This window comes from Ursus arctos, unplaced genomic scaffold, assembly GCF_023065955.2.
Source record: "Ursus arctos isolate Adak ecotype North America unplaced genomic scaffold, UrsArc2.0 scaffold_34, whole genome shotgun sequence".
NCBI classification, from domain to species: domain Eukaryota; kingdom Metazoa; phylum Chordata; class Mammalia; order Carnivora; family Ursidae; genus Ursus; species Ursus arctos.
The window spans coordinates 22,353,201-22,371,920 of NW_026623030.1; the positions used below are offsets into that span (position 1 = coordinate 22,353,201).

An 18,720-nucleotide genomic window follows, 5' to 3' on the forward strand; every position below is an offset into this window, starting at 1 on the left:
AATGAATGCGTCCTGGTGATATTATTTGGATCTAGTCATGCCTGAAAGATTTTAAATTATGAAGCCAATATATTTTTACCTCTCCTATTAAAAAATAAAAAATAAAAAAACACTTAAGTCAGTCTAGGTGGGTTTCTGTCACTCACAGCTGAAGGACAGTAAGTAACATGCTACGCCAACATGGTAGATATGTTGGTACGTTCCTTTCTAATATTTTTGTTTCTGTGCAGAAGTCTTTTAAAAAAACATAATTAGGGGCAACTACCTGGCTTAGTCGCTGGAGCGTGCAATGCCTAGTCTCAGGGTTGTGGGTCTGAGCCGCATGTTGGGTGTAGAGAGTACTAAAAAAAAATACAAAACATAGGGTACTACTGCATGTGGTTTGTATCTGTTTTTATCACAATTTTATCATGACATTTCTGTGTTATTTAAGTGTACTTTTGTTGGCTGCAGTAACAGCACAGTCATTAAGGCTGGGCTGTGGAATCCTACTGCCCCCGGGTGTGAGGCCAAACTCCGTCACTCACATGCTAGTTGTGTGTCCGGGGGATGTTGTTTAACGTCTTTAAGCCTCGATTCCCTCGCCAGTAAAATGGGGATAATAGTAAGGTATCATGAGTTGTTGTGAGAATGCTTTGGGTTAACATTACATCGAAAGCATTTATTATAGTGCCTGGCTCATATTAAACACTCAGTAAATGTGGGCTGTTACACTTGTTGTCGTTGTTGCAACAAGTAGCTATGCCAAGGTTTAATCATTTCTTGATTACCACTAGGCTGTTTCCAATTTTTTATTATAAACATTGTGGTGGCAGTATTAATGCATAAAGCTGTTTTCCCTGTTGAGAATTATTTTTTAAAGAGACATTCCTCTAACTGGAATTATTAGATCTAAAAGTGTGACTACTCTGAGGTTTTTAATAAATTGTGTCATGCTGCTTTCTAAAATTTCCCAAATTGTTCAAATTTATACTTGGCACTTTATAAGCAGATACCACATTAGATTTCATCTTCAAATGCACATTTTATTCCTGCACTAATATGGAAAGTCCCTGCATTCCTGGATTTTCGGAAGTGTCACTGTAGCACCCCAGAATTCCTCAGTACCTCTGGGAATGGTCAGAGAGCGTTTGCAAGCAGGAGGCATAAGAATGGAGTGGGGGCTTCACACTTTTAGGGTTTCCCTCCTATAAACACACACCACCTCCTGTGTGGGCACATAGACAAATGCTCAGAAATAGCTCTAGGTTTTCTCCTCTGATGACCCCCTAAGGCTTCATAGTCATCAGTCACCAGTGCCTATAATACTTGGAGAAGTCAGATTCCAAGAACTAAAAAGTCCAAAGGAGAGACAGGAAACAGTGCGAACAAGAAGGGGCCAAGAGACGACATCACATTTCCCTTACGACTCTGCAACACTCCTTCTGCAGAGCGTCCTGGGCTGCAAGGAAGAAGGAAGCAGAGGAAGAGAAAGGCTTTCAGGACAGTAAGCCTCCCACTGGGGCCCATCCAGAATTTTCATCTCTCTCTCAAAGAGTTTGGAGCTAGGTTTTTTTTTTCAACCTACTATGTCTAAATTATCCTATTTGCAAAGGGGTTGGGAGGTTGTAATATATTTATTCTTTTACATATTTTATTATGGAAAATTTCAAACATACCTCAGTAGAGAGATTCATATGACAAACCCCCACATGCCCACCGCCCACTATCACCTCATGGCCATACTTGTTTTGGCCTCAGCCCCACTGATACATTGAATATAAGATTAACAGTCTGTCTTTAAGACTCAAGGGTAAGACTAGTGAGTATTTTAGGAATGCCTTTTTTCACCCAGAGGTTCCCCAAAAAGTCTAGTTTTCTAGAGGTATAGGTATGGAAAAGAGAAAACAAACTTCTGAATAAAATCAGGTTGCATGTTCTTATTGGAAATAATTTTAGAAATTCACCCTTGCAGATTTAAATGTGTCAGGGCCCTCTGACGGAGTGCTGGCTTGTCAGTTCGGGGCTGAGCCACGAGGGCCGGGGGGTAAGGACACCCCAGCTCTGAGAACTTACCTGAACTCCCTCTCCACTGCATGGGTGGATGGAACGAGTGTCCCCGGGGGCTTCCTCCTCAGAACCAGCTGGTGGTTACCGAGCCTGATGTAGTAGGTTGGATTGGACTGGCCGTGATCAAACTGAAGGAGTTCCAATGGGCCTGCAAGTTTGAAAACCAAGGAAACGAAAGCAGTTCTGAAGGACAGAGCTGGGCATTCCTGCTTTCTAATGAGTACCACATTTGGGGTGCAGAACATTCTGATTTGGGATGCACCTCCTCGGGGACCAGAAGTGCTGAGTCCCAGGCGTACCTGGCCCTGTGCTCAGGTCCACTACCATGTGGCAAAGGCCACTCCGTTTCTATCACTTTGTACAGGTGTCCAATTTTGTCCCTCTTGCCAACTCCGGCTCTGGGAAGAAAGCTTTTGGTTCTGTTCATCAGCCACAAGCACAGTCGTGGCAACCCATCAGGCGAAACGGAATGCTTTAAGCCTGAGGATGAAAAGTGCCCTCGTGTGTCCCTCAGCCACACAGCCAAACTGCGCCTGACACTGGCGCGGCGGCTGAAAGGAGCTTCTGCTGAGGCCTAGAGCCTGGGCCAAAGTGCTTTCATGAGACTCGCGCTCCCACCCCAGTGTGCTGAACTCTATGGCTCCCGCCCAGGAACATTCTAATTAACCCACAGCTTTGTAACAAGACTGAACTCTGGACATAGATTCGTCTCACATGGTCGGAAGAGCAGGCAACGAGAGGTTGCCTGAGTTTGCTGGCCTGCTCCAAAAGGGCCCCTCAGTGGTACAAGAGGCCCTAAGAACAATCCAGCCCCTGGAGAACAGAACTGTGAAGCTCCACACAAAAAGCCTTCTTCAAGGATAGACTGGGTGGAGGCAAGACTTTATCACCAGGTGGACAGGTCTTCAAAAGCCCCCGGGGCAGCTGTTTTTCCGAGGGTGAAATTCAAAGAATGAAAGAGTGACCTTCAAGGAGATGGGAGGCAACTTGTCTCATTGTCAACTCAGTCAGCTTAAGTCACCTCCACATCTCAAAACAATCCGACACACTCCAGCGCCCCTGGGCACACACCACCGGCCCCAGGTCCCAGGGGGTCCCTGCGACACGACACCATGGTCTCAGGTGGAAGAGGGGGCGCATGACCTTTGGGGGTTAATGCTTTTTCCCAAGCAAGACTGAAAGCTGCACTCGGATCCACTGAGCCCAATGGCTGTTTTCCTCACCACTGCCTCTGTCTCTGGCATACTCCACCGGGGTCTGAAAGGGAGAACCAGACTGAAAGCCGAGCCTGGAGAGAGTCAGCAAAATCCAAACATGGAATACCTGTGCTTTGGGTCCCCAGTAAGTCTTTGAGGTACTTCTCCAAGGAATCTCGTGGAATTTCCACTGTCTTTCTCACAGGGCCAGTGTTTGGAATAACCATTCTCAATGTAAAGCCCAAAAGGGTTTCTAATTCCTTTACGGCAGTCTCTGGGTCATCAACCTGGTTTCAAAGAGAATATTGAACGTGTGTCACCAGTCAGCCCTGACCTGGCCTCCGGTCTGTTCTCTAAAAAGGTAGTTCTTTAGAGGGAGATAGCCAAGAAGTCAGGTCTCTGAGCAAGGAGACTTTGGAGGCCAGCATATTCAGCTAACAAGGGAGCTATAGAAGGAGCTTCCTCTTCCCATTTAATTCCTAACCACACTTAACTTTCCTCTCTGCTGGGAAGAGTGCCAGCCAGGTAAGAGTCCATGATGCTCGTTCATGCCAGGAGGGCAGCATACTGTGCTGCGGCCCCCACCCTGTCCCAACGGCCTGTCAGCTTCATAGTGAAAACCCAAACATAGGAAGCCGGTCGGAGACCTCCTCTCATGTGGCTTCTCACGCTTCACAGCCATGATCTGGGTGGTCGTGTGGCTGGTTGCTGCTGGCTCCACCCAGAACAGTGTCCCTAGGACAGCCTAACTGCCATCCCAATGTCTTAAGCCTGCCGTCCACCTCCTTGTGTAATTCTTCTCTCAAAAGGCCTTCTTAGTATGTGTTTGTCCTACTTCCCTTTGCAAATGCGAATGGCTCATCACATAGATTTTCTAATTAATTAAAAAAAATAAGACTACAGCAGCATGGGGGAAAACCACTAAACATAACTATGATTGTGAACAGGACTGCACGAAATGCTTAGGCTAGTGCCTGGTGCACAGCAGGGGTTCAGAAAATAGTTGACTGTTACCTGAATGGTGTGAATGCCCAGGCTGGCGGCTGCTTTTAGATTCGGCCCAAGATCATCGAGAAAAATGGACTCAGAAGGCTGCAGGCCAAGCCGCTCCAAGCACAGCTTGTAGATCCTGGGGTCTGGCTTACAGAGACCTTCTAGGCAGGATTCCACGACCTGTGCGAGGGACAGGAATGAGAGGTGAGTGCCTCTAAAGGTGGTGCTCCCACATGCGTTCTGCCATTGTTTTTGAAAAGAATAGTATCAGGACAGTTGAGATTTGATATAACAAGTAACTGAAGAGTGTTATGATATAAAATGATGTTGCTTTTAAAAGCATGGGGGCGCCTGGGTGGCACAGCGGTTAAGCGTCTGCCTCCGGCTCAGGGCGTGATCCCGGCGTTCTTGGATATAGCCCCACATCAGGCTCCTCCGCTATGAGCCTGCTTCTTCCTCTCCCACTCCCCCTGCTTGTGTTCCCTCTCTCGCTGGCTGTCTCTATCTCTGTCTGTCGAATAAATAAATAAAATCTTTTTTAAAATAAATAAATAAATAAATAAATAAATAAATAAATAAATAAATAAAAGCTGGATATGGAAATACTGGATTCCCACCTGGGGGAAAGCTCAGAAAACCAGAGTTTGTGACCTTGTGCAAACAGCGAGCCTGTGATGGGCCTCCGTGTCCTCCTCAGTAACACGGGGATCCTAATAGCTGTCTTACCTACTGTCGCGGTTGTCGAGAACTTGAAACGGAAGTTGAGTGAGTCCCACAATGACAAAGCATTTTGCTAATGTTAGATATTGTGGCTACTCAGAAGAGCTTTAGGAAAAGTACTTCACCATTTTTTCAGAAAGAAGGCACTGGTTACTCCTACAAAAGACACATGACCTTAACGTCTGTACTTCAGAAGCTAAAACACAAAACAGCCATCCTCAACTTAGGACAGATGCCAAAGAGACTGTTCGTGGCAAAGACACTATTACTTTTACGCGAAGAGCTCCCTGTGTCCTGATAGCCTTGCTTCAACCGTGTATGTGATCTGGAACTAGCAGGGGGAAGGGGGGGCTGCCACGGGTGCAGGAGCACCCTGCAAAAGCTGTCCCGGTGCCAGGCTACCTCTGATCCATCAACCCCATGCAGGTCCTCACACTGTCCCCGGAACTTAACCTCCTTTAGTGGGCCTAAAACAGCCACAGAGGACTAGACCCGCTATCCTCTGGTCTACCCTGGGACTAGAACTCAATCCCTGCTCCCTCCTGGAAGGAATCACATTCTCCAAGACCAAGGACAAACCTGAGGGCCTCTTCCTCTACTCCACACTGCATTGTTCAGGGTTGGGTGAGAGCTGCCCTTTCAGGTAAATAAATGTTCTGAATACATAGGACCTCTCTACTTAGTCTTCCCTGTCTCTTAAGCACCTGAATGAGCTAAAAAAGACAAGCTCCATATAAAGACTATGTCAATAGTGGGTAGCAAAGAAGCTGGGTGTTTCAGACACAGACCAGGGTCCGTGCTGCAAGGGAGGGTGTGCTAGCTGAGACAGATGAGACGGGGCACGGAGCCAAGGGGACAGGGCCGAGTTCTCATGAGCAGACATCTCTCAGGAGCCACTACACTGAGAGTCACTGTGTTGGGGAAGTGAAAAAATTCTTCAGATTTAAGTTTGATAAGATCCCTGGCCTTCTCTTTCTGTTCTGTTTTGCAAGCTGAAAAAGTTCTGGAGATTTATTTCATAACAACATGAATATACTTAATGCTACTGAACACTTAAAAATTGTTACGATGGTAAATTTTATGTTATGTGGGTTTTCATAATAAAACCCAATGTAAAAAATTTTTTTAATTAAAAAAAATTAGATGAGGGGTACCTGAGTGGCTCAGATGGGTAAACGTCTACCGTCAGCTCAGGTCATGATCCCAGGGTCCTGGGATCCAGCCCCGCATGGAGCCTGCTTCTCCCTCCCCATCTGCCTGTTCCCCCTGCTTGTGTACTCTCTGTCTGTCTGTCTGTCAAATAAATAAATAAATAAAATCTTTTTAAAAAATTAGATTAAAAAATTTTAAAGCCAAGACAGATTCCTATAATACTGGTTGAAGATTTCAGCCTCTAATATAAACAGAGATTACAGGATTGCTTACACTCTCTATATTCCATCAAATGTTGTGTATGTGTGCATGTGCCTTAGAGCTTTAGAGAACAAAAACCTAAACCAATGCCCTTGAGGAAATACTTTTAAAATTCCAGGTCTCCTGCAGACCTAAGATATGAAAACCCACCAGAAAAGCTGCTGGAAAGCACACGCCAGAAAGCCTGTGAAGTCTAAATAAACACATCCATTTTTTTTAAAGAAGCTCATGGGTCTTTTAATTTGTAGCTTTTAAATTGTAGCTTCATTTGGAGGGCTCGGTGTGGAGCCTGACCAGCTTCAGTGGTTCAGATGAAGATATCATTCCTATAGCTGCACTGGATGGAAGGAATCTCTGAAAATAACTGCCATGTGCCAGGATCATGCAGAGAGCTTTGCATGCATTCTTCTGTGGGATGCACACAGCTGCCCTACACAAAGAAATTGCTATTCCTGAATTACAGATGAGGAAGCTGAGGTTCAAGGCAGCAAAGCTACTGTCCACGGTTTGCAAGTTGCAGAGACAGGATTGCATCTGGCTGGGGTTCGGAGCGCTCGCAGGGAGGGAGCCTGGAAGAGGTGTGTGTGTGTACTGTGGGGAAACCAATAATCAAAGCAGGTGGGGAGCCAGGCAAAGTGTCCAGAGGGGAGAGGACTCTATCTCTGATAGGCTTTCTACAAGAAGGAAGGAGGATGTGGAAGGTGAAAACAGCACTAGGTCGGGAGGTTAATTTCCAACCTTTGTGCTCCGACTTTCCGCCTGTCAATTCTACTAGATTTTACGTTCTGAAGTAGCACTGTCCGACAGCACCCTCTGCAGTGGTGGAAGTGCTGTATCCGCACTGCCCAATACAGTAGCCATGCACTAACCACATGTGGGGACTGAGCACTTGGAACGTAGCAAGTGCGCTTCCAGAGGGAGGACTGCTTGTCGCGTGTGACGGTATCACGGAATCCCTTCACGCCGAGCCAGCACCCCGCACACAGTAACTGCTCCACACGAATTTATTTCCTAACTGAAGTACAAGCAGGTCATCTATAAATAATTCATATCTATCGCAGGATGATAATCTATTTTCTCTTGGGGAAATGGGAATCCTTTGTAGGTATTATAACCTCCGGGCAGAGAAGACCATCTCAGTATGTTCTCAGTGTAGTTTGATAGTCTAGCGCTGGGCTATCCAATGCAGTAACCACCGGCCATACGGGATTATTTACACTCAAACTAATAAAAATGAAATAAAATTCAGTTCTTCAGTGATACTAGCCACATTTCAAGTGCATATGTGACTAGTAGCAACCACATTGGATACTTCCATTACTGCAGGAAGTTTTGTTAGACAGCACTGGTCTCGGGATTAATGCCACAGAAATAGAGGGCAGCATCATTGGTCTTTTTTTCTTTTTTTGAGGGGGGGGAGGGGCAAAGGGAGAGGGAGAGAGAGAGAATCATCTTAAGCAGGGGCTCGATCTCACAACCCTGAGATCATGATTCTGAGATCATGACCTGAGCCAAAATCAAGAGTCAGATTGCTTAGCCAACTGAGCCACCTAGGCACCCCCCTTTTTTTCTTTTTTAAAAAGTATTTTTTTAGGGACGCCTGGGTGGCTAAGTTGGTTAAGTGTCTGCCTTCGGCTCAGGTCATGATCCCAGAGTCCTGGGATCTAGTCCCGAATCAGCCTCCTTGCTCAGCGGGAAGTCTGCTTCTCCCTCTGCCTGCAGCTCCCCCTGCATGTGTGCTCTCTCCCCCTCTCTCTCTGACAAATAAATAAAATCTTTTAAAAGATATTTATTTATTTAATCTCTACACCCAACATGGGGCTCGAACTCATGACCCTGGGATCAGTATTTGCACACCCTTCCGACTGAGCCAGCCAGGCTCCGCAACAGGGTTGGTCTTTGAAGAGAAAAGTTCAACCGGCCCTTTAAGATGTGAGGGCCAAAGGAAATGTGTGTGTTATGTGAGGAATAAGGTTCAAATTCAGAATGTGAAAGAGTCTCTAAAGCTGAGGTTTCAACCAGTTCTCAAACCCCCAAAATACTGGACTTTGCTGAGAGCTCAGTGACCTTTTTTAAAGTCCTTTTTTCATCCTGTTATGGCTATGCCTAATTTAGTCAAGTTCGTCTGAATAAGAAAACCCACTCACTCAAGACCTGCTAAAAGGCAGCGTTTAATGGCGCAATCTGAAGCAAGGACAGAGACTCTGTTGTTATTGTCTGGATCACTTCAAGCTTACCACATCAAACTGTTTCCGGTCCAGGGGCAAAAAGCTTTTCCCACTGGGAAGATAAAAATTATTGCTCAAGACTGCAGTCCGCAGGCCTTTTGCCCGAATCTGGGTGATGGCCTCAGTCATCACTGGGAACTGCTTTGCCACTTGCTCACTGGTCAGCAGAGAGAAAAAGGAGCCCACAGGTACGGAGGTCTTCGCCTAAAAGGGGGGAGGGGAGAGGAGAATGAACAATAATTAAGAGTAGGAGGAACAGCTTATCACCAACAAGAGGGAAATATTGCTACCTAAAGGAATTCTCCTTCGGCCTTACGAACAAGGTTGTGAAGACGGACTTCAAGTGCCAATGGTGAGAGAATGGAGTTATTTATATCAATATTCCAGTTACATGAATTCTTTATTTCACGCATGGATTGGCAATCTTCAAAAGCATCGACTCCAAAGGTATATGAAGCACATCAAATTTAATTCTTAACGATCCGGAAGACACGTAATGATTTTTTATCACCTCAGCATCACCACTATAAACTTCAGTTTCTGACTCGTTTTCCGTTTTTTAAATTCAATCCATGTAGGTTTTGAAAACTCTCATCATATTTCAGGGGCACCTGGGTGGCACAGCGGTTAAGCATCTGCCTTTGGCTCAGGGCGTGATTCCGGCGTTATGGGATCGAGCCCCACATCAGGCTCCTCTGCTATGAGCCTGCTTCTTCCTCTCCCACTCCCCCTGCTTGTGTTCCCTCTTTCGCTGGCTGTCTCTATCTCTGTCGAATAAATAAATAAAATCTTTAAAAAAAATGAAAACTCTCATCATATTTCAAAATCTGCCAAGGCAAGTCTGCTATTTTACACAATCACACACATACACACACATACACACATACTATAGAACAGCTTCATTGAAATACAATTCATATACCGCACAATTCACCCATAAATTGTACGATTCAAAGTTTTTACGATGTTCACAAATGTGTGCCCATCACCACAATCAATTTTAGACCATTTTCATCACCCTGAAAAGAAACCCCATATATATTGGCAGTCATTCCCCATTCCACCCCCCACTCCCCAATACTCTCAGTCCTAGAATATCAGTAACGTACTTTCTGTTCCTATAGATTTCCCTACTCTGGGCATTTCATATAAATGGAATCATACAATATGTGGTCTTGTTTGACCAGCTGCTTTCTTTCATTTACCACAATGTTTTACATATATATTTGAAATTGTGGTAAAAGAGACATAACATTTACTATTTTAACCACTTTAAGTGTGTAGTTGGGTGGCATTAAGGACATTCATTATTGTGCAACCATTACCTCCACTGAGCCACAGAACTTTGTTTACTGTATTTTAAATCATATTTTAGTAGGATTACTGTGAAGTCTACACTTGAGTTAATGTAAACAAAGAACTTAGTACAAGGACGCCGAGGTGGCTCAGTCACTTAAGCGGCTGCCTTCAGCTCAGGTCATGATCCCCAGGGTCCTGGGATCGAGCCCCGTGTCAGGCTCCCTGCTCAGCGGAGAGCCTGCTTCTCCCTTTCCTCCCCACTAGTGCTTGTTCTCGGTGTCTCTGTCTCTCTCACTGAAACAAATAAAATCTTTAAAAAAAAAAAAAAAAGAACTTAGAATAATGCATAGTACAGAGAAAAGTTTCAATATTATTGCTTTATTTTTTCAGATTAAAAAATTTTTTTTAAAGATTTAATTTATTTATTTGAGAGAGAAGAGAGACAACATGAGCGGGAGGGGCAGAAGCAGAGGGAGAGAGTGTCTCAAGCAGACTCCACACTGAGCATGGAGCCCAACATGAGGCTCGATCCCACAACCCTGAGAGCATGACCCGAGCCAAAATCAAGAGTGGCACACTCGACCGACTGAGCCACCCAGTAGCCCCTTATTATTGCTCTAAATAAACTTTCTGATCGAAGCCGTTATGCAGACAGCTCCCGTTACAGATGGACAACAGCTGATGGCAGAGCTTGGTAAAGAATACTTATACTTATTCATATATGTAGCTAAAGCTGAGTACCTGGGGATGGAAGAAATACATTAAAAACTTATAATGCAAATGGGTGATGGGCATTAAGGAGCGCACTTGTGATAAGCACTGGCTGTTACATGCAAGTGATGAACCACTAAATTCTACTCCTGAAACTAATATTACACTGCATGTTAACCAACTAAAATTTAAATAAAAACTTGAAAAAAACCAACCAAAAAATAAATAAAGAAAGAAAAACTTGATATATTAAAAAAAACAAAGAAACAAAAAAACTCATCATAGATTATTAGGTTTTTTCTTCTTTATTTGCAGTTTAATCAACTTAATGAGTGACTATGGCATCCACCCATTTGGCAAAAAGAATATGTAAATTCGAGTGTGTTTGTCACTCACAATTTCAGAGCAGAGGCTCCCAAATTCTTGCAGGAAATCCTCTGTTGTTATCTCTCCCCTCATAAGTTTCATCCAGGGCCCGTTTTCACCGCCTAAGATCCAGGCCTTCCGTATAGTTCCAGGAGGGATATGATTTTGTAGTTCCCATTCTATAGGAATAAAATACGCAATAACTGAAGTACATCGACAGATGGCTGGGCTCCGCGAAACTCTGGGGGAACTGCTGTACCAGTCCCTGCTTGTGGTACCGGGTGGGTTCTGCTGGGAATCTGAACAAATTCAGGAAATGCAGAACTCAGCCTTAGGCCTCCAAGGCAACAGTGACACGGCAGGGACACCGCTGCTAAGTGTCTGGTCCTCACCGCCTGCTTGCCGAGACTCTGGACGCTGCGCTATGCATTTTCTTCCCAGGTCTCTCATTAGCTGGCTCCCTCACACGGTCCTGGCATGTAGTAAGGAAATACATGCATAATAAGCTGGATTCTGCCAGCACTCGCAAACAAGCCTGTCATTTTATAAACTGTAGTACCCCTGTATGGCTGCAGGGCTGCTGGTACTCGGAAACGTTCGCTTGGGGGATGTTGTCTTTGTAGACTAAAGAAGAAAATTTTATCCACGAGGAGCTCAGGCAGTGAATGGATCAGCATTCGTGTACACTGGGAACCTTTGGATGGGCTGCTCTTTCTTGTACGAGGTTGTTTTTTCTTTCTAGAATACAGCTGCTATGGGGCAAAAATATATAAAGCAATCATAATTATTTCTAAGACATAATGAGCTTTACACATTGTTTTTGTTTTGATAAAGTAGGGCCTGTGCACTGAAAATATCTGACTATAGAAAGTATAAAAAAAAGAAAGTAAAATGACAAGCAATCTCATTCTTTTTTTCTTTTTTTTTTTTTTTTTTTAAGATTTTACTAATTTATTAGAGAGAGAGCTCACAAGCAGGGGAGAGGCAGGCTCCCTGGCAAGCAGGGAGTCTGATGTGGGACTCAATCCCAGGACCCTGGGATCGTGACCTGAACTGAAGGCAGATGCTTAACCGACTGAGTCACCCAGGTGCCCCAAAGCAATCTCATTCTTCAGAAATAATTGATGTTACTAATCTGATCTATATCTTTCGAGAATAGCAAGACCTTTTTTTTTTTTTTTTGAGAGAGAGAGAGAAAGAGAGAGCATGCATGCAGGAGAGTGGGAACGGGCTAAGGGGAAGAGAGAAAGAATCTTAAGCTGACTCCACCCTGAACATGGAGCCCGATGAGGGGCTCAGTGCTACTACTGCGAGATCATGACCTGAGCCAAAACCAAGAGTCGATGATGTTTAACCAACTGAGCCACCCAGGTGCCCCGAGAAGAGCAAGACTTTTAAAGCTCAATCCAAATAATCATACTTGTTTAATTTGAGAACTAAAGTGTGTAACATTTTTTATGGTCTGAGAATTGGCAAGCACATAAGGAAACTGGCACTCTCATATACTGTTGATGGGAGTGGAAACAAGTACACCCTCTATGGAGAGCAAAATTTTAAATGTATATCTGATGTAGTAATTCCACTTTCTAGGAATTTCTCCCACAGATATATCTATAAAAGTCAGCAAAGAATATGTACAAGGCTGTGCAGAATCCCTTGTAATAAGAAGAATCAGAGGGCACCTGGGTAGCTCAGTTAGTTAAGCATCTGCCTTCAGCTCAGGTCATGATCCCAGAGTCTCGGGATCAAGTCTTGGGATCAAATCCTGAGTCTCCCTCTGCCCCTCCCCCCACTCATTCTCTCTCTCTCAAATAAATAAATAAAATCTTTAAAAAAAACCAAACCAGAAACTTAAATGTATATTAATAAATGGCTTGTTAAATCAACTATTGTACATCCATATAATGGAATACCACACAGATGTACAAACTAAACCAAGGATATGCAACATACGGCCTGGGAACCAAATCTATCTCCTATCTGTTCTTGTAAGTAAAGTTTTTTTGTTTTTGTTTTTTTTTTAAAGATTTTATTTATTTATTCGACAGAGAGAGAGACAGCCAGCGAGAGAGGGAACACAAGCAGGGGGAGTGGGAGAGGAAGAAGCAGGCTCACAGCAGAAGAGCCCGATGTGGGGCTCGATCCCATAACGCCGGGATCACGCCCTGAGCCGAAGGCAGACGCTTAACCGCTGTGCCACCCAGGCGCCCCTGTAAGTAAAGTTTTATTAGAACACAACCGCACCCATTCATTTACTACTGTCTGTCACTGTTTTCTTGCCACGACAGCAAAACTGAACAGTTGTGACAGAGATTGTATGGCTTGCAAGGCCTACTTAGCCCTTTACAGAAAAAGTTTGCTAACTAAAACCACCTTGGTAAAGGTTAAACTGATCTGGGAACATGCTAGCCGGGGACATTCTGCCCAGGGAGGAGGTCGGAGAAGCCTTCATAGAAGAGAAGTCTTAACATCCATACTAAGAGCCACCACAAGATGTACTGAGCGTGCAAGCCTCCAGGCACTGTGTGAGTAATGCGCCGATTCGCTTACCATCAAAAGTACCAGTAAGATTTGAACAGGTGGAGCGGGTGGGGAAGGGTAGCTGCCAGCAGCGGGGAGAGAACTTGCAAAGATACAAGAGTGTCAATGTGTTTGGCAAGTTTAAAGAACATCAGGTAGTCCACGGCAGCTGAAACGTGGGCAATGCTGCGACACAGGACGTGAGGGCTAATTTGCAAGAGGCCTTGGATACCAAGCGAAAGCTTCTGGACTTAATCTAAGGGACAAAGCAGGGCACTCGAGGATTTGAAGCAAGGGAGTGAGGAGATAAGATCTGTATTTCAGAAAGGTAATTCTGGGGGTTCGTGGAAGGTGGTGCAAAACCCAGAGCGCCAGCAGGCAGAGACAGAGGAGTTCGGAGGCTCATGTGATGGTGCAGGTGAGGGAAGATAGGGATCTAACCCTGGGCTGAGGCAGATGGAGTGGAGAGAAGCAAAGAGGTTCTCAAGATATTCTGGAGAAAGTTGAGAAAACTCCTGTCCGGTGATCTTTGTTTTCTATAAAAAGAGGAGATTCAGCTATCTGCCAAGTAGGAAGGTTTGGGGAGGGGGGAGTAGGATGACTGATGGGGAGGTCCGAACAGCCCTGCGGTAAATGCCAGAGGAATATGAACAGAGGAATAGAGAGGCTGAGAGCCCAGCTGCAGTTGGAGCCAAAAAACTGCTCTCCCAGTCAGCTTGCTCAGCTGGTCACGTGAGAAGGGAAACCTCGCTGAAATGAAGCCAGGAGGCCAGCAGGGGGAGCACTCACACCCGTCCAACTCCGTCAGTGACGGACCCCCAACAGAAGAATCTCCAATGGGAAAGGATCATCACTTCCTGGCCTCAAGAAGAGAAAGATGTATGCTGAACTCACTACCCCAGCAACTCTGCTGATGAGAAATCATCATCACCGTGAACTCCTGCCTTTCTCCAGTGGACTTTTGTTCAAAACAAAGCCCTCCCAATTTCCTCCTCTTTCTCCATAAAATAATGTTCCTCTCTTTTGTTGGACTAGCCTATGGTATTGGCCATAGCTTGCTTGACCCAAACTGCAATTCTCTTGCTATTCCCAAACAAACTCATTTTTGCTGATAAAGTAACTGTTTCAAGTTTAAGGTCAATAGGAATCGTTTACTCAGGGGCATATAAAACCTGTACTTGGGTTGGCTTAGCACAGAGAACTGCCCAACCAGCCACCGTAGGAAGTCAGCTCTTTGGCCTTTTTTCCTTCCTGCTGGCTGGAATGCGAATGTGAGGGTAGGAGGTGAAGCAGCGAAGACAGACCATGAGGTGGAACTGGAAATGAAGAGCATTCGGAGCGGAGCAATACAATAGAAACAGCCTGAGTGCCTGATATCCCAAAGCAACATACTAGCCCCCTACCACATACCTGAGCCTTCATGTGCCAAAGAAACTTTGATCTTGTTTCAGTCACTTTTCTGTTTGGTTTTCTAACACTTGAAGCCAAAATTAATCCAACTCAAGTCAGTTGGACTGAATAAGGAAAAAAGTAAACCAGGAGAGGCCAATAAAGAAAGGATCAGAGACTAGAGTTTTGACCTTATGGGACCTAAACCACGTTTCTCAGAGAAGCAGCCCGGGTCTCAGAGAAAGGTAGTTAAATTCTACTACTACCAACAACAACAGTAGCAATGGCAGCTCATCATTTATTGTGAATTTAAGATGAGTCAAGCACTCACTGTGCTAAGCAAGTAATTATTTCACTTAACTCTCCCCAAATCCCAAAGAGGTAGGTACCATTATTAGCCTTAATTTAACGGTAAGAAAATGAAGACTCAGAGACGTTGAATAATTTGCCCAAGGTACTCAGCCACAAAGTGCTTGGAAATTGATGCCAGAATCAGGGTATCAGCCGCTGGTATACACCGCTGCCCAAATGTTCCTCTCAGCCTCCCCTTACACACTTCATTCCCCCCCACCCCGACGCTAGTCTCCAAAAATGAAACACAAGGAAGAGCTCACCTGCAGCCACTCTCCCTGGAGAAGAAATGAGAACTCCACCCATGTCAAAAATCACCGCTCTGTAGGTGCCGCCTCCAGAATGTGCCCATCGCCTGGCTTGCCGGTGCCTGCCCCAGGTGTGTTTCGGGAAGGCTGCCCTCCAAGCCCATTGGAGAAGAGAGGACTGGAAAAGCTGCCTTATGCACATGCTGAAGCCAAGACTGCACGAGAAGAAGACACAGGGCACAGCTTTCCTTCACTGCCTCCAATCCAGACCTCCACCCGGGAGCTCAGGTGTGCCAAACGGACATCTCCACTATCTCCCGCAGACACTTCAAACCACAACCAGAACTGAACCCTCCCAGACTACTCTGTTTTCTAAGCTCATTAGCCCAGTAAAGGGCTCCATCATTCAGCTAGCTCCTCAAGCTAGAAGACAGATTCACCCCTGACTTCCTCAGCCCCCCCACATGGCCACCTCAATTCATGTGCTCTGTGCTGTCATCCTCCTCCTGAAAATGGCCATCTACCTCTTTCCACTTACTACCCACAGATCATTGCAACAAGCCCCCTAACCGGTCCCCTTGCCTCTTCTCAAACTCCTTCTCATTCTTTCTCCACTCTTCAAGCAGAGTTAAGAGTGTGCCTTCAAAACTGCACATTTGGCCACATCCTAACGCCGCTTAAAACTTTCAGTGGCTCCCCATTGCCTTCAAGATAAACTCTCAGTTCCTTAACATGCCTCCAGAGGTCCTCTAAAATCTGCCCTCACTTTCAGCAGCAACTCTCCCTCTTTTTTTTACCTTAATCTGGATGATGTGGACATGCAAAATCTACATGCAGCTTCTTCAAACACATGATGTTCTCCTCCAGCTACCATGCCTTTGCCTCTGCTGTTTCCTTGCCCTGGACAGCTCCATTCCACCTGTTACCCGGCTAATTCCAAATTGTCCTTTAGGTTTTAGTTTACCTATCACTTCCTTTGTGAAACCTCCTCTGGCTACCAGAAAAGACAGATGAGAAGCCTTTTCTGTATACTCCCAGAATGTCCGGTACCGACCTCCTCCTAGTACTGACGCCGCCTCCATTGCACCAACAGCCCTCCTGCACGCCACTGCAACAGGCTCTTAACTGTTCTCCCTTTGTCTCTTTTCTAAATACACTTTCAAAAAGTTAAAAAAAACCATACTCACACAACACACACATATGTATATAAACATACACCTATATACGGGGATAGAGATAAACCAAATGTGGCAAGATGTTTCGTCAATCTAGGCGATGGGCATATGATGAAGAGTATATGAGAGATCATTCATTGTACTATTCTTTCAACTGCTCTGTATGTCTGAAGTAAAAAGCTGGGGTAAAAACAAAATAATGAAAGCAAATTCTATTTGCAATCAGTTCCTCATGAAAATCTTTACACTTTTTGTGTGATTTCTATAGCTTCAAAGCTTACTAAAAATCGTGTTTGAACAAAATAGTTTGGGAAGACAGCCTGTAAGTTGGATGGGAGTTACTTCGGTGCGGCCATCAGGATTCAATAAACCATAGAAGACTCTACAGAGAAAGGGGTTCTCAAGCAGTAAATCTTTAAGACGATACTATGTGTTTTTCATGTAATTGGAAATGTGCAGGATTGGGGGGGTAGGTTTTGAAATGAAACACTTGAAAAGGTTGATTTGCATTTTCAGTTTTACTTATGTTCCCACACCGAGGCCAGAGTTTATGATGGAAGGAGTTTATTTATAGGCTCCTTAAAAGCGTCAAAAACTTTGTGTCAGGGCTTAACAGCGATGAAAAGCCTCTCTGGGGCCTGAAGGGCTGACTCGCATCTCCACTGAGGGTACTAATGGATGAGTGGGCAATGCTCCCATGACCAGCTTGCTTATTCCTTCCAACTAGAGATGATGGTTCTGTTCCAGCCACTTCCCAACACTGTTCAGAGTGGCAAAACACTGATTTCTCCCACCTCTAGACTTTGGTAGCTATGCACTGACTATGACAGCTTTTCCCGCTTCCTCTGCTGGTACATCTCACTCATTTTTACATCACGGCCTCAGCTTTACCTTCACCACCTCCTCTGGAGAGACTTTTTTAAAAAAATTTAATTTATTTTTATTTTTTAAAGTAGGCTCCACACCCAACATGGGGCTAGAATTCAAGAGACTCATGTTCTACTGAGTGAACCAGCCAGGCACCCTGAGGCTTTTTCTTTTCCAGGCAGCCTCTGTTACTTTTTTTTTTTTTTTTTTTTCCCTGAAACTCCCATTGCTTCTTCCCCATACCTTCACTAGAGCAGTTACTCCATTATGGAGTAACTGTTTTGATGCTTATCTGCTCCTATAATTGTAAGCTCCTTAAAGCAAGGCCTATCTTTTCATCTTTGTATATATTTCATCTTTGTGTACACCCATCCCCCTGTGGCCTAGCACTGCATCTAGACACACAGCAAGTGTTCAATATAAATAAGCTGGAAGGATGAATAAACTGGATGAATCAGAACATAGGGGATAATGATGATCTGTATGGTGAGTAACATATCATAATAATTTTTAAAAAAAGAACATAGGAGAAGGCAGGGGACAGGTTTAGTTGTTGACAGCCACAAAGAACGGTAACAAGCCCAACTTGCCCGTCACTAGTTAACTATTCTCTGGAACTAGCATCTTCCTTCTGTACCATAGAGAATATTTGTCTTCTGACTTTCAGAATGAGATTAGTATGATAATGTAGCCTTGCTACTTAATTTATGCTTTATAAATATGCACACAGCATGCTGTCACATATTAAGAAGATGGTTTAGTAGCGGTTGAGTGTGGCTCTAGAATCAGATTGCCTGGGTTTGAATTCTAGTTTTGCCACTTACTGAGTGTGAGATCCTGAGCAAGTTTCTGAGACTCAGGTTCCTCCTCTGTAAATGGGAATAATTATACACCAGTCTCATATAGTTACTATTATGTGGGATAAAGTATGTAAAGCACTCTAGTTAGTACCTGGCACACTATTAAATGTTATCTACTACTGGGACACCTGGGTGGCTTAGTTGGTTTAGCATCTGACTCTTGTTTTCAGCTCAGGTCATGATCTCAGTGTTGTGAGATCAAGCCCTGAGTCGGGCTCTGCTGCTGGGTGTGGAGCCTGCTTAAGATTTTCTATCTCACTCTCCCTCTGCTCCCCACTCCTTCTCTAAAAAAGAAAAGAAAAAAAATGTTATCTACTACTGTAGTATACTATAAA

At 44.6% G+C, this 18,720-nt stretch overlaps 2 protein-coding genes across 11 annotated transcripts in view; one reads left to right on the top strand and one right to left on the bottom strand.

The window, feature by feature from the left end:
• Positions 1–18,720, top strand: part of BRAP (BRCA1 associated protein) — a 101,560-nt gene that overhangs the window by 52,858 nt on the left and 29,982 nt on the right. The window lies entirely within an intron of this gene.
• The window catches only part of ACAD10 (acyl-CoA dehydrogenase family member 10), a 45,566-nt gene that overhangs the window by 25,595 nt on the left and 1,251 nt on the right, over positions 1–18,720 (bottom strand). For 5 of the 10 annotated variants that reach the window (XR_008957040.1, XM_057306069.1, XM_048221288.2 and 2 more), the window contains exons 2-7: positions 15,499–15,698; positions 11,006–11,154; positions 8,609–8,803; positions 4,260–4,418; positions 3,373–3,532; positions 2,056–2,197 (exon numbers count right to left, since the gene is read on the bottom strand). Coding sequence is in view for 9 of the 10 variants with exons in the window: in XM_057306069.1 (XP_057162052.1) it covers positions 2,056–2,197; positions 3,373–3,532; positions 4,260–4,418; positions 8,609–8,803; positions 11,006–11,154; positions 15,499–15,685 (992 nt within the window). In the remaining variant the exon portion in view is untranslated. Of the gene's footprint in view, positions 1–2,055; positions 2,198–3,372; positions 3,533–4,259; positions 4,419–8,608; positions 8,804–8,889; positions 9,367–11,005; positions 11,155–15,498; positions 15,699–18,720 lie in introns of those variants that run through there. The other 5 variants (XM_057306072.1, XM_057306071.1, XM_057306070.1 and 2 more) reach the window with 3 other exon arrangements.